General features: G+C 36.7%; 1 protein-coding gene across 1 annotated transcript; it reads right to left on the bottom strand.

The window, feature by feature from the left end:
* Window positions 1-4,800: 4,800 nt before the first annotated feature.
* On the bottom strand, window positions 4,801-16,664 carry LOC145035427 (uncharacterized). The gene is made up of 6 exons (XM_078983972.1): window positions 16,428-16,664; window positions 7,997-8,163; window positions 6,571-7,274; window positions 6,242-6,469; window positions 6,034-6,128; window positions 4,801-5,922 (listed from the first exon to the last, which is right to left on the bottom strand). The coding sequence occupies exons 1-6, from the start codon at window positions 16,662-16,664 to the stop codon at window positions 4,801-4,803; spliced, it is 2,553 nt and encodes an 850-aa protein (XP_078840098.1).
* Between the last annotated feature and the right edge of the window lie 228 nt (window positions 16,665-16,892).

Genomic DNA, 16,892 nt, shown 5'->3' with positions numbered 1-16,892 from the left:
TTAATATTTCATATTGGGTGTTCTATTAAGGACTTAAATCAGCTAGTTATTTTGAATTTCTCCCATTGTAGATGTCTGGTTTAGACAACTATGATCTTCCCAAATCTCCTGCAACAAGCTTTCCTAATGAAGATGATTTCCTACGATCGGTTCATGGAAATCATACTTCTCTTCCTCCACCTCCTCCATTTATTCTCCCTGACCCACAAGCTCGAAGACTTGAATAGTTCAAGGTCACACAAGCCCTACTAGTAATGAAACATAAAGATGGAAGACCTGTGTGTACCCATGTCTTAAGAATGTAGTCACACATTGACAGGTTGAGAATGTTGGGTGTCATTGTTCCAAGGAAGTTGGCTATTGACTGGTTTGCATTTGTGTGGCGGGATCAACCAAAGGGAAGGAAGCTTAAAAGAAGAGTATGTTGAATCTGATCGCGAAGATGAATTTCAGTTGCATGGTTCGAAGATCGGATTCTTGAGCTACTACTTAGGAGTTATGACAGATTGCTAGGAAATGTGTAATAACATAGTTTTTCATTTAAAGTTGCATTGTAAGGAAAAGTTTTTCCACATTCTATAAATAAATAAAATTTTGTTTTACTTTATTTTGTATCTCCTTGCAATGGAATTTATGGAAATTTGATGTTTGTATGTTTCTAGCAATATTGGAAATATAAATTTGATTCTTTCATTTGTGGTAGTGTCTAAATTTACCAAATAAGGAAAGATTCTCTTCACCTAAATTTCAATTGGACCGAAACTTGGAATCATACAAGTTGTATAGTATGATGAATGAGAATTTTCGTCTTTGGAAAATTAAGACTAATTCCATGTTCACATGTATATGTGAGTCAAGTGAAGGACTAAGGGATCCACTATACATTCTTGTGCACTAGTCAAGTCCACCACAAAAGATCGATACGACTATTCGTCATGATTTAATAAAGTTTATTAAGTATGGTTATACTTACAGGTTTAAGTATAATTTTGAAGCATTGGAAAAGTTTCGATGTATGGCAGAACGAATGAGAAGAATCAAATTTGGTAGAAAGAGAAAAGTTTCTCAAATTTGAAAAGATGGGAGGGTACTTTAGTATCGCGTTTTATGATCATCTTAATGATTATGAAACCATATCACAATTAATCCTATAGGGACATCTTAGTGCATTCTTATGGATAAGAAGAGGAGTTATGAATTGTTGAAATGGTTAAATCAAGAAGATGATTCATACTTCGTTCCAAAACAAGTCTTAGAGTCATACTCCAAGATTGTAACTTGAGTGACACATCTTAAAGAATGTTTATTAACACTTGTCAAATGTAAGAGTAAAATGTGTTCTACTCTTGTACATCTGAAATTGGTAAGTTGTGATGTTTTGGATAAAACAAAGACCAACTAAGGCCAATTGTGTGAAGTGTTTGTCTTGATTAGAATCCAGACTATATCTTGAATCTTTGTTTGTCAAGGAATGGGTATTGGAAATTGATTTTAATATGTCAAGAGGATAGTGGGAGTCCAAAAGACCCTGAAAGAGTTTCAAGATCCAAAATATCATCCGAAAGAACAAGTACTTGGGAATCCACAAGATGGAGTTTTAACGAGGGCTCAACTTCGTGCAAAGAATGAGGTATTAAATATTCATCAATAACTTTGCATGTTTAATGTTTTCATTTTGAAAATTGAACCAAAGACAATTAAGGATGCAATGGAACACTCTAATTGGATTGTTTCACTACAATCTAAAATGATTGAGTTTGAATGAAATAAGGTTTGGAGATTAATTCCTAAACCTGAGAATATTTTGATTGTCGGGTTAAAATGGATTTTCAAAAATAAAACCGACAAAGATGGAAACATTATCCGAAACAAATCCATACTTGTTTTAAAAGGTTACTCACAACAAGAGGGAATAGACTATGAAGAAACTTTCGCCCTTGTCACAAGACTCGAGGCTGTTCGTATATTTCTGGCTTATGCAACTCACAAAGATTTCGATGTATATCAAATGGATGTGAAGTGTGCATTTTTGAATGGAGAGTTTGAAGAAATAATATATGTGGAACAACCCCCAGGTTTTGTCAATAAAGATCATCCTGATTATTGTTATATTTTAGATAAGGCAGTTTATGGGTTAAAACAAGCACCAAGAGTCTGGTATGCAACTCTTACCTCTTTCTTAAAACAATCGAAATTTAAACAAGGATCAGTTGACCCCACGTTATTTTCAAAGAAAGTTGGGAATCATCTTATGCTTGTTGAAATTGATGTTGATGATATTATTTTTGGATCTACTGACCATGCTTTGTCTAAAGAATTCGAAAATCTGATGAAAAACAAATTTGAAATGAGCATGATGGGAAAAATTAATAATTTTCTTAGTCTAAATATTCGTCAAAGTAGAGAAGGAATTTTTATCAACCAAGAAAAGTATACGAAGAATTTGCTTGAAAAGTTTCGATTGACGAATAGCACCAAATTACGAGTACTGATGGCAACTGGAACAAGGCTGACACCTTCGTTAGATAAACCAGCAGTTGACTTAACTCTTTATCAAAGCATGATAGGTTCATTACTTTATCTCACTGCAAGTAGACCTGATATCATGTTTTCTGTGTGTAATTGTGCTAGGTACTAGTCAAATCCTCGAGAACCACATCTTACTGCAGTCAAGAATATTTTTCGTTATCTCAAAGGCTCAATTTTATTAGGATTGTGGTATCCTTCGAAAACTGGTTTCTTTATTCAAGCTTTCTCAGATGCTGACTTGGGAGGTTGCAATCTTGATCGCAAAAGCACGAGTGGAGGATGTCAATTACTTGATGAAAATTGGTGAGCTGGCAATAGAAGAAGCAAACATGTGTTTCAATTTCGACCGCTGAAGAGGAATATGTTGCTGTTGCTGCTTGCACATCACAAATAATTTGGATTCAAAGTCAATTGCGTGATTATGCAATAAACATGAAGAGAATTCCTTTATATCGTGATTCACAAAGTGCAATTGTATTTGTCATAATCCTGTGCAACATTCAAAGACTTAGCATATTGCTCTTCGTTACCATTTCATAAAAGATCATATGGAAGATGGTAATATTGAAGTGCATTTCGTGAAAACCACTGATCAATTGGCTGATATTTTCACAAAACCGTTAGATGAAAAATCGTTTGTGAGAATTTTAGGTGTACTTGGAATGGTCGAAGGGGGTTCTATTTCGAAAGAATAGCGATAACTGGACCGTTGTCAAATTTAAATGTTACTGTTCATAATCAACGCCTCGTTACCCTTCGTCTTCGTAAATTGGAACTGAAAAAAAAAAATTCGTGTGTCCGATACATTTCAAATATCTTCGTTAAGTAGTTTTTATTTTCGAAAAATTCAAAAACAACAAAAAGCTTTTTCATTGGTATTGTCATTTATTTTCGAAAAAAAATTAAAAACAACAAAAAGATTTTTCGTTTGTTTTGTCATTTCTTTTCGAAAAAAACAAAAACAACAAAAAGATTTATATTTGTTCTCTTTTATTTTCGAAAAATCAAAAATCACAAAAATATTTTGTTTTGTATTGTTTTGTCTTCATGTTGTGTTACAGGTAACAAAGATGATTCTCAATGGTTAATGCTTCCAGTTCTAGGGTCAGGTAAATCTTTCGAAATTCTTGAACTTGTTAGGGTGTCCCTAGAAGCATGTTGCAGCATGTTGACCAAAGCCTTGAATGACTGTATGTGTGTTCAACGAAAGCCTTAATGAAATATTTCATACGAAAATTTCTTCCCAAGACAGGCTTATATTCACATTAGTCACATGAGCTACCCGACTCTTCTCACATGAGTTAAGAGTTTACTGTTTTGTCCATAATAACAGATGTACGCACGAATTCTTAAACCAATCTTTTTCATCTAATCATTCTTATACGATCACACACAAAGACATATGTCCAAGAGGTCTTTGATCAAACCCATCGAGACTTAGACATATCAAAAATCTGTGTTTATGATCTGACATCATGAGACCGTGATGAAAGTGAAACCCAATTCTCAAGACTTTAAGGAATTGACGGGGAACTTAGTTCCAGTTTTTAACGAAACTTTTGTTTTTGTACCTAGATTCGAAACTCCAAATCATATTCATTTCGTATGAGTGATGTGATATCCCCAATTTTGACGACCAGAAAAGACCGATTTTGTTTATGTTTGTTTGAAAATCAGAGTAATATTTTACATAAAAGTGTTGCGGAATTTGTTCACAGAATAAAAGTATGATAAAGATTTATCAAAGCATTTACGTAGAAATGTATTTAATTAAAAAGACTCGGGATGTCATGTTTGATACAGATCAAAAGCATAAATAGTACATCATAAGCCTTACTACAGTTATTTACAACTACTGACCTATAATCCAAAAATCCCTCATCATCATCCAAATTATGCTCTGGGTCCACTACCTGTAAAACAGAAAGCTGAGTGGATCTGGCTTGGGAGCCTAGTGAGCATATAGGCTTTTCAACCCACAAATAATAATACATTTATTAATTTCATTGATCAATAATAAATTTATTAATTTTATCAAACCAACAATAACCCTGAATACCCATTCCTGTTATCCTCACGTTACGTCCCTAACCAGGGCCGGTTCTGAGGATTCAAATGCCCAGGACGAGATGGATAAAAAGGCCCTCAGGCCTTAACATGTAACAAATTAACTTACATAAACTAATATTTTTATTAAAATGACGATAAACTTTATAGCAATAAACAAAGCAAAATCATAGTATTTTAAAGAGTAATTAAATATCCTAACAGCTAACCGACGATCCGTGAAGCTCTCTTAGCATTCTTGATTGCAAATTGGTTGATCAACTCTTCATAGTCTACACTCTCTAAGATTTCATTCTCGATAGATATCATTGTTAAACCGCTAAGTGTTTCTTGTGTCATTGTGGAGCGTAAGTAAGATTTCACAAACTTCAATTTAGAAAAACTCCTTTCTGCAGATGCAACCGTTATTGGAATAGTCAACAATATTCTATATGAAATGCTTGCATTTGGGAAATAATAAAGTTCTTTCAAAAACTTCAAAACATCTATAGGGTTGCTAAATTCATTGGTTTCCAATGTCTCAAATAATTTCAACTCCGTATAAAGTTCCTCGGCATCAATATCCGATCCTTCTTCAAACTTGAGTGCTTTTTCAAGATGATGACAATACAACTTGAGATCTTTATCTTCAATTCCCCTTAAATTATGTGGAAATAAAAAACCAAATACTTTGTCATACTCTTTGAATTGTTCAAATCTTGTCTTAAGAGAAGAAATAGCTTGATCAACAATGAATAAGAAATAATTGACTCTAAAATTCTCTTCAGGTGTAAATGAAACTTCTTCGCTAGTTGAACTCTCATCAAACCTTCTTTTCCTTTCAATCAAACGCTTTTGTGGAAATATTGGATCAATACCTATTTCAATAGCAATCTCCTTAGCTTCAACAATCGCTTTTGAAAAATCAATTTCTCTATAACTCTTGAAGTACCCAATCAAATTGTTTATTTCTGTAATAGCATTATCAAAATGCATATCCTTTGATTGTAACTTCTTACTCAGAATATTCACATGGTGTAGTACTTCATACCAAATAACAGTTGATACCAAAAATTCAAAGTCACCAAGTTCTTTTTCTACTAGTGAACTTGCAATTGCAGCATCATTATCTTTTTCTCCAACTTGAAGTAAAGCTTCCCGTACATCAACAAGTTGAAGTTTAATAGCCTTTACACTCTCAACCTGGCTTTCCCAACGAGTTTGACACAATGACTTAAGACTCAAAGCTTTAACATTATCTTTCAAAATTTCCCACCTCTTAGTAGAATTTGCAAAGATAGTATAAATGCGTTGAATGAATCCAAAAAAGTTCTTTCCTTTAACACACTTGTTAGCCATATCACATAATGTTAGATTTAGAGAATGGCAACCACAAGGAGTGTAAAATGCTCTAGGATTTATAGCTAAAAGTCTCTTTTACACTCCTTGGTGTTTTACTTTCATGTTTGCTCCATTATCATAGCCTTGACCACGCATATCATCAATTTCAAGACCAAGAGACTTTAACTCCTCAAGTGTAATATCAAATAGTCCTTTTCCAGAAGTATCATCAACATTCAAAAAACCCAAAAAGGACTCCTCGATAGTAACAGATTATATGATAATGTTAAATACCTCACTATTATAGTCATTTGTTCCTGGCGACTTGAATCGGGAGTACAATCAAGTATGATTGAGTAGTACTTTGCTTTCTTTATCTTCTTGATAAGTTCTTTTTTAATTTCTTGAGCTAGCAAAGATATTAGTTTGTTTTGGATTAAGTGGACAAGATAGTGCACATGAAGCCCATCACTTGTGATCCGCCGCACATGCTCTTTGATAACCAGGTCAAACTCTTCCAACATTTCAATGACACCCAAAAAATTTCCGTTACCTATTACATACAATTAACAAATAAGAAGTGAAATCAGTCATAATAATTAACAAAAAGGTATTTGGTAGAATTAGAACAAAAAAAGTACAATTTATAGTTACCTTTTTGATACAACTTTTCATTGGATCCACGAAATGCTAAATTATGTTTAGCAAGAAACTTCACTACTGCAATGATTCTCAAAAGGACTTGTTTCCAGTAATCTCTTTCTTTCTTGAATTGCTCGTATTGAACTTTATCAATTGTTTCATTCAAGTTCAATCTTTTACGCATATCAAACCACTTATTCCTATTTGTAAGATGATCCAATGAAATTTCGTGTTCTTTAACCCTAGTGGTAACATGGTGCCAATCTGCATAACCTTCACCATCCGATTTACCTTTTGAAATCCCTTTTCTAAACACTTTACAACAAAAACAAAATACTTTGTCTAACTCTTTTGAATATACTATCCATTCTCTATCACACTTTTCCAAATTTGGTAAAGTTCTTGTATATAAAGCTGCAGAAAACCGTCTACCAAATTTACCGTAGGGACCATACATAATACTATTATCTCTTTTAGGGCCTTTCTGGACCAAAAGTTTAATCTCCTCAGAACTAAGTTTTTCCCACCTTCTTGGATCATATATATCAACAAGCTCTTTAACGGGCTCTTGCTCTTTTGACTCTTCTACTTCTATATGCTCTTTATCTTCAACATGCTCTTCAATGTGCTCTTCAACATGCTCTTCAATAGGTTGTCTATGGATAAACTTATCTAGAGCACCAACGTCAGCCTTTCTCTTTTCTTCATCTAGTTTTCTTTTTTTTTTTTACGTGTTTGACTACCGGATGGTTGTTTAGACTTCATCTCTACAATTTTTCAAACAATAAACATAATTTGATTCTTTAAATCCTATGGTTTCTGAATTCCAAATTTCTGATAAACAATTATACAATAAACATAATCTCATAATTTAATTTATGTTTCTAATAATCTATTTCAAAATCATTCATTGATTTCATTCAACATTGTGAATCATTCAATCAGATTTCAATATGATAATATGACATAATGACAATAGACATAGTGATAAACAATTAAAAATTCATGAATCACATTCAAGAATCTGAAAATTAAACAGTTGCTTATCTAAACAATTACACAAGAATCTGAAAATTTGATAATACATTTAACTCATTCAAGTATGCAATTGAGAGAATTATAATTTACAAACTCATAATCCTTAATTCCTTATTTCTAATTCCTTAATATCTCATAATCTATTACATTAGTAGGATAAATCATGAATGGATAATTGGGTCATTGATAAATTGATAACAGGATAGATAAATTCTAATATTCTAATACCCTCACCTAGAAAGAAAAAAGTTAGAAACTGTTGTAGTGTTGTATGCTGGAGGATGAAGACTGATAATTGTTGTCTTGTTGATTGTTGTCGATGTGGCTAACCTGATGGATCATTTTCCGCAGATGCACTGCGCCACTGCCCTTCGTTTGATCGTTTCCCTGCCCTGATTACAGTTTTCCACGATTGTCGATTGCTGCAATCGACTTTTTTTTTGAAGGATAACGAGCAAGACCAATTGATTGATCACTGATTGCCTGATTCGCTGTTGTTCGCTTTCTGTTTGACACCGATTTCCCAATTTGAGATTCGAATGGTGTTGGATTGGTTGGGGATGACCGCTGACGGATTACACAAAAAAAAAATGGGCCCCTTAAAGTTTCAGGCCCTGTTCCATTGCCCATTTGGCACTTGCCCTAAACCGGGCCTGTCCCTAAACACTTATACAAGGGACCTAGTCTAAGGATTTTATAATCGGCATGGACTTTACTGCTAAGTGGATTCCTTAGCCATATATGTCCGTAAGACAACCATGAGGGGGATGGAGTACACCAGTGAACATCAAGCCCACAAACACCTACAGGTTGCGAGCCTGCTAGCGTTCCACTAGACTGTCTAGAAGAGTCCGTGGTCGTCATCCATACTCCGCTAGATGACTGGAACAACAACAACATCGATGCCTCTTATCTTTTTAACACACATCAACTATAACGTCTACCCATGTTTTACCCAACATATTTGTAGATAAAATACATATATAGTTTATAACTTGTATAAAACATTTATTCAACAGTCATCACAAATAAACAATCAATATAATTACACATAACACATATTTTATAGAAAATACTTCATATCTATGTGTAAGATGAAAGTGACTATACACTCACTTGATTTGATGATAACCGGGCAACAATTCGTTCCCTAAAATGATCGTTTCTGATAAAACCGGGAGTTTTATTGAGAAACCGGGCTCTGCGAGGGTTGGAGCTTCAAAACCGAAAAGATAAAATTTTCCGAATCTTCAGGCACTTCGGGATGTGTTTCGGGTGTTGGAAATGATTCTAGGGCTTCGGGAGAAGTCAAAATAGTCAAAATATGGAGAGTGGGGCCAAAAATGGCAATTTTCTAATTCTAATCGGCAAATCTTGCAACCCCCTATTTATAGGGTGCGAGACCGAGGGCTGATTGGCTAAGGAGGCTCCACGTAGCAGGCTGCGAGGCTCGGACATGGAGGCTGAGAAGCGAACACGCGGCAGCAGGGGGTTCGGACACGTCTCGCAAGCGAGGGCTTGCCACCGAGGTCACACGCGTCTTCAGATGATTGGACCGGAGCTCGGACTTAGAAGGATGCGACATGCATCGCTCCTTGGACGCGCCACGATCAGATGATGCAGCTACTTCGGACGCGGGGCGAGGGTGACGTGGCCGGCTCCTATCCATGCGAATTTTTCGAAAATTGCACCCAAAATTTCTAAAATTCATAATTTTTGCATACGAGCTCCGTTTTTGACGTTCTTTATATGCACGCGTAGGCGGGAATATATTCTACAACTTTCATTTAAACTTCGTTGGCTAATTTTGAATTTAATTTTAATATTGTTATTTTTAACAGACCGGGACAGGAAAATCCGTTAAAAATTCATAACTTCTTCATCCGACGTCCGTTTTTGTCAGTCTTTTTTGTAACGCCCGTAGATCAGGGCTAGTCAATTTAGAGATAATAAGCGTAAAAAATGACTTTTTTGATAGAAGATTATTTAGGATGAATAATCCTAACTAAGTTGTAGTATATGTTACAAGGTTTCCGTGCATATAAAGAACGCCAAAATCCGAGTTATAACGAAGAAGTTATGACTTGTTAAAGTTTCGCGACAGAACCGACACAACGCTGAATGACGTAAAAAGTGAATTTACGTTAGAGTGATATTTAACCTTAGCGATTTAAACGAGTATCGAAGATCTCGTTGTTAGTAGCGAAACGACGAAAAGTTAGGCAAGAACGGACGTCGGACGAAGAAGTTATGAATTTATAACGAAATTTTTTGTCCCGACCTATTAAAAATAAATAATAAAAGTAAAAGTCAAAATTAGCCGACGGAGTCTAAACGAAAGTCGTAGAACGTAGTCTCACCTACGCGTGGATATAAAGAAAGTTGAAAATGGAGTTCGTATGAAGAAGATATGAATTTTCGAAGTTTATTAATTAATTAATAATTAAATTTAATTATTAAATCCCGGTATTATCCGAAGGCGAGTCATCGGACTCATCCGAAGTACGCCCCGCGTACAGAGAAGCATGACGACCTTCGCACTCGAGTTCTTCGGATGATGCATGCAGTGACGAATTTGGACGCGTACGCCCCGCGTACTCCGAGGCTCCAGCCTCCTATAAATAGGATGCGAGGGCAGCCGGTTCTTTTGTTCATTTTCTCTCTTCTCTCTCCCGTTTTACATCGATTTGCGTGCCAGAAATACCCCGAAGCCCCGGTATTATTCTCGAGCCCCGAAGCAAGTCCCGAGATCCCGAAGATCCCGAGAAGTGCGGTTCCCGAGCCGAAGCTCTGCCCGCGAGAAGTTCGATTTTTGTGGAGATCTTCCAGATCTACCGAAGAATACTACTTCTGCAAGTCGTAGTGCTGTCCGATCATCTTCTGATCAAGTGAGTGTATACTACCTTTCATAAACACGATAATAATAGAAGTATGGTTTAAGTGTATTAACTTTATTGTTGTTTATATGTGTGAGTGTGTAGTTATTTTCTTCTAACACATAAATATGACGTATTTGCTATGAAATACGTGCTATGTGTTTATATGTTATTTGTCTATTTGAGATGGGCATGGAAATTGGAGTTTTATACAGGTGTTAAATGATTTAAAATGTGTAAGTATTTATATCTACAAAATTGTTGGGTAGAACATAGGTAGATGGAATAGTTGGTGACTATGGAGTTAGCGCCTATTGTATAAACCTTGGCGACGATGTGACTTCATGCCTATTTAATGAACCTTGGCGACTATGGAGTTAGCGCACGTTGAGTAAACTTTGGTGACTATGGAGTTAGCGCTTGTTGAGTAAGCCTTGGCGACTATGGAGTTAGCGCTTGTTAAGTAAACTTTGGTGACTATGGAGTTAGCGCCAGATAACTATAGATTTAGTACTTGATAAATAAGCTTTGGCAGCAATGTAATTCGTGCCAAATTCCTTACGAATAAATGAATGAAGGATAGTTGGTTCTTAGGGAAAACCTTAAGAAGATAATGGGGATGGGTAATTGGGTTGATTGTTTGCTGATTAGATATAATAATTATATTATTGTGGGTTGAAAACCCTATATGCTCACCAGGCTCCCAAGCCTGACTCACTCAGTTTTCTTTTCACTATAGGTAATGGCACAAGGGTATAAGTTGGTGGACTTGACGATAGATTTTGGATTATAGATCAGTAGTTAAATAACTATTGTAAGGTCTATTTTATATTGTTTATGCTTTTGGTCTGTAACGAACATGACATCCCAAGTTTTTATTATTTAATGAAAATGCATTCTTTTCGAGAAATGTTTTGATAAATGGTTATCATATTTTATTTTGGGAACAAATTCCGCAACCGTTTTATTTAAACGATCACTCTGATTTTATAAAACAAAGCATAAACAAATCGGTCTTTTCTGGCCGTGAAAATGGGGATGCCACATTTTTACTGTTGTAATACTACTAACTAGACCTTCGATTCTCGTTTAGGTTATGTCGGCTAAATATCGCTCGATTTTAAATTCGAGTTTTTAGCTGTCTACTGCTCCGCTAAAACTTAGAAAAATCATAACTTCCTCATACGAAGTCAGATTTGGACGTTCTTTTTATCAAAATTCTTGGCTTAACGATTACTATGACTTTTGTTTAGATTGTTAAGACCAAAAAGCACTTTGTCGTAAATTCACTTTTTACGCTTCCCGGTGCCATGCCGGTTCCGTCGCGAAACTTCGACAGGTCATAACTTCTTCGTGATAACTCGGATTTCGGTGTTCTTTATATCCCCGGAATCCTTGTTTCGGCCACTACAACTTTCTTAAAAGATATAGGCCTTTTCTAATATTTATTTTCAATGCTTATTTTCATTATTAATTAATTAAATCATAATAATTAAGCAAATAAGCATATAATTCACATGATATTCACATAATTCCTCTTTATTACTTCAAAATGAGTTACAAAGGTTGACCTAGACTATTACAACATTATTAATATTTTTAGCCCAGAAACACGAGCGTTACAATTCTCTCCCCCTTAGGATGGTTTCGTCTCCGGAATCACACATCAGCAAACAAATGCGGGTAGCGACTCATCATGTCACTCTCCGTTTCCTAGGTGAGATTTGGCCCATTCGTATGTTTCCATTGCGCAAGCACTAAATCGACCATCTTGCATCGCAACTTTTTAGTCTTACGGTCAATGATTGCCTCTGGTTCTTCGATTAACCTCTTGCTTTCATCCAACATTAACTCATATATTAAAATTATGTTGGGAACATATCCTGTGAACTTCCTTAAATAACACACATGGAAAGTATTATGAATACCATCTAGTTCTTCTGGTAGTTCTAGCTTGTAAGCTTGATTCCCAATCATCTGAAGAACTTTAAATGGTCCAATAAACCTTGGACTCAACTTTCCTCTTTTACCAAATCTTATAAGTCCCTTCCACGGTGAGACTTTAAGCAAAACCGAATCACCAACTTTGAATGTTATCGGTTTTCTTTTCTTGTTAGCATAGCTCTTTTGACGATCCTGAGCTGCTAACATCCTTTCCCTAATCACTTTCAACTTTTCAGCAGTCTGATGGACTATCTCAGGCCCCATAAACTGCTTTTCTCCAGCTTCAAGCCAACAAGACGGCATACGACACTTCTGTCCATACAAAGTGTTATAAGGTGCCATCTTTATGCTCGAGTGGAAACTATTGTTGTATGAAAATTCTACTAAAGGTAAATGTTCATCCCAATTACCTTGGAATTCCAAGGTACATGCTCTCAACATATCTTCAATTGTTTGTATTGTTCTTTCGCTCTGACCATCAGTTTGTGGATGGTAAGCTGTATTTAAACACAACTTGGTACCCATTTCCTCTTGTAGACTTTTCCAAAATCGTGACGTGAAACAACTATCACAATCTGATACAATTGTTAGAGGAACACCGTGAAGTCTCACAATTTCCTTCACGTAAGCATTCACAAGCTTATCTATAGACCATTTTTCATTGGCTGCTATAAAGTGTGCACTCATGGTGAAACGATCCACAACCACCCAAATCATGGCGTGACCGCTCTTTGTTCTGGGTAGTTTAGTCACAAAATCCTTGGTGATGTGTTCCCATTTACCCATGGGTACAGGTAAAGGTTCTAAACTCCCATACGGTTTCTGATGTTGTGCCTTGACTCTTGCACATGTCACACACTCGGCCACATACTTAGCAACATCAAGCTTCATCGTTGGCCACCAGTAATAGGGTTTTAAATCCCTATACATTTTCGTACTGCTGGGATGAATCGAGTACATGGTCTTGTGAGCTTCTTCCATCAGAACATCTCTTACTCCTCCCGTCTTAGGTACCCAAATCCTATCTTGGAATACCTTCAACTCTTGGTTGTTTGTACGGAATACTAATGTTTTGCCCAAACGTTCTTCCTTTTGGTCATTCTTCTCTGAAGCTTCTTCTTGAGCTTTCTTTATACTCTCCACAATTGTTGAGACAACCTCAATTCTCAACGCTCTTGGCCTTTTCTTTTCAAGGTTGACTTTCCGACTGAGAGCATCAGCAACAACATTGGCTTTACCAGGGTGATAAAGTATCTCACAGTTGTAGTCCTTGAGTAATTCCAGCCAACGTCGTTGCCTCATATTCAATTCCTTCTGATTAAAGAGATACTGGAGACTCTTATGATCAGTGAAAAGTTTGCACTTCATGCCATAGAGGTAATGTCTCCATATTTTTAGAGCGAAAACTACCGCTGCCAACCCCAAATCATGAGTAAGGTTGTTCTTTTCATGCTCCTTCAGTTGTCATGATGCATATGCTATCACTTTATCCCGCTGGGTCAGAACACAACCTAACCCAACTCCTAATGCATCACTATAGACTATGAAGTCTTCAACTCCTTCGGGTAAAAATAGAATTGGTGCTTCACATAATTTCTTGTTCAACTTTTCAAAGGATTCCTTATGCTTTTCACTCCAAGTATAAGTAGCTCCTTTGTGGGTCAAGGTTGTCAATGGAGCAGCTATCGAAGAAAACCCTTGGATAAACCTTCGGTAATATCCAGCTAATCCCAAAAAGCTTCGGATCTCCGTGGGACTTTTTGGTTGTTCCCACTTCATTACAACTTCAATATTTGTTGGATCAACCATTATTCCTTCTTGGTTAACCACATGACCCAAGAATTGGACTTCTTGAATCCAAAATTCACATTTGGAGAACTTTGCATACAACTTCTCCTTTTTCAGGACTTCTAGAATTTCACGCAGATGCTTTTCATGCTCTTGCTTGCTTTTCGAATAAATCAAGATGTCGTCTATGAATACTATCATAGATATATATAGGAATGTTTTATAAACCCTATTCATCAAATCCATGAAAGCTGCTGGGGCATTGGTTAGTCCGAACAACATAACCAAAAATTCATAGTGTCCATATCTTGTTCTAAACGTAGTCTTTTTGATATCCTGCTCTCTCACCTTTAGTTGATGGTATCCTGACCTAAGATCGATCTTCGAGAAATAGCTTGAACCCTGTAACTGGTCGAACATGTCATCGATCCTTGGCAATGGGTACTTGTTCTTTATCGTTACTTTTTTCAGCTCTCTGTAATCAATGCACACTCTCATGCTCCCATCCTTCTTCTTTACGAATAACACCAGGGCTCCCAAGGGCGATGAACTAAGTCTAATGAAACATTTGTCCAATAACTCCTGAAGTTGTGTCATAAGCTCCTTCATCTCCGTTGGTGCTAATCTGTATGGTGCTTTTGCAATTGGTGTTATTCCTGGTAAGAAGTCTATTCTAAACTCTACTTGTCTATCAGGGGGTAATCCGGGAAGATCTTAGGAAAAGACTTCCGGAAAGTCACACACCACTGGTATCTCCTGCACCTCCTTCTTTTCCTTCTTAGCATCGATCACAAACGCTAGATGTGATGTACATCCCTTGGCCAAACATTTTCTGGCTTTCATTTTGGAGATGATTCCAGAACTCACTCGACGTTTGTCCCCATACACCATAAATTACTCTTTTCCGGGTGGGTTCACCCTTACTATCTTCTTCTTGCAAAGAATCTCAGCATCATTGGCGCTAAGCCAATCCATTCCCAAAACGATGTCAAAACAGTTCAACTCTATGGGTAATAACTCCTCATGGAATTCATTTCCGTTTAAGTCGATGATGATGTTCCTAATACGATCACCAACAGGTACGAACTTGCCACTAGCAACCTCGACTATTAAAGCATTATCTAGTCTATCGACAGGCAAAGCTAGTTTTCTACCAAATTCATGCGAAATAAAGGAGTAGTTGGCTCCAAAATCAAACAAAATTTGGGCATGCAATTCGTTTACGAGAAAAGTACTTGAAGCGACATCCACTTCCTCCTTTGCAGCTTCAAGTGCCATTTGGAAGGCTCTGGCTTTTGGCTTTGGTGGGAGATTGGGCCTTGCTTCCCCTTTCTTCTTTGGGCAGTCCCTTGAGATGTGCCCTTCCTCACCACACCCATAGCAAACTTTCTTGATGAGGGTGCATTCATTGGCATAATGACCAAGATTTCCACATTTAAAACATGTGACCTCTTCGCCACATTTCCCAGCATGCTTCTTCTTACACTTGTCGCACCATTTTTCTTCTCCTCCTACTCCTCTCGAACCAGCCTTTGAGAATTTACTTTTCTTGTTGGGCCTTGAAGGCCCCTCAAACTTCCTCTTCTCATCAACATATGTCCTCTACAGACCCTTCTCCCTGATCTGGGTCTCAACATTCTTAGCAGCCTAGATGGCGGCTTTCAATGTGGTTGCTTGCTTAACCATTGGACCAAAATCCGCTGGTAAATCATGTGCAAACTTATTGACCTTAGAGAGTTTAGTTGGAACTAAGTATGGAATAAGCTTCATCTTTTCAGTGAAACTAGCAGCGTATTCAGTAACGCTCATTTTTCCTTTCTTCAAATTCTGAAACTCATTATTGATTTCTAGAAGATCCTGCTCAGAGCAGTATTGCAATTTCTGTTGTACCACAAAATCTTCCCAAGACATCTTGCTAGCTTCTCCCTTTGGCATCGAATCAGCTAGTAACTTCCACCAACTCAATACACCAGATTTTAACACAGGAATTGCAAGTGCAGTCTTCTGTTTGTTGTTGCACTCACAACTTTCAAACAATGTCTCCATTTCGGAGATCCGATTTATAACTTCCACCGGTGTTGGACTTACGGATAGACACGGTGGTTTGGATGCCATGAAATCTTTGTATTTATATCCATTTCCATCACCTCCACCATCCTGGTTGTTTCGTCTAACTATCGGTGGGTTGGCTTGAGCAACAGTCCCACTGTAGTTCCCTCCTACCGATTGTCCTTCATTCAAATCAGGCTGTTCAACAGGTATCGTAGTTTCTTCCTTATTCTGTTGTAGCAACCTCCTGGTCTCCTCCATATGACGATCCAAAATTTTCAGAATCATCATTTGCACTCCAGCCATCGTTATTGGCTCCGATCCAGCTCCTTCAACAGGTACTTGCTCAAGTACTGGTGGTTGATTTCTATTTCCATTTGCATTCCCGACTCCACTGTGGGTTCTTGTCATTCTTGATCTATACACCGAATAAGGTGAATTTAGATCTCTATTTACTATAGACTTCGAAACGTTTACATGTTAGTTATAATATGGTAATCATACGCTTAGAATCCTACACACATAAGGTTTGCAGATCCGGTCGACACAAACCATAGATCCGAACAAATAATATCATGTATAGAAATTAGAAAACACATAACATTTAGCACATAAAAACATTTTAGGCATCTTTCCTAA

The sequence above is a fragment of the Lactuca saligna genome, chromosome 3 (assembly GCF_052625555.1).
Source record: "Lactuca saligna cultivar CGN05327 chromosome 3, ASM5262555v1, whole genome shotgun sequence".
Taxonomy (NCBI): Eukaryota; Viridiplantae; Streptophyta; class Magnoliopsida; order Asterales; family Asteraceae; genus Lactuca; species Lactuca saligna.
The sequence above is the reverse complement of the archived record's forward strand: the minus strand, read 5'-3'. Positions and strand labels throughout refer to the sequence as shown.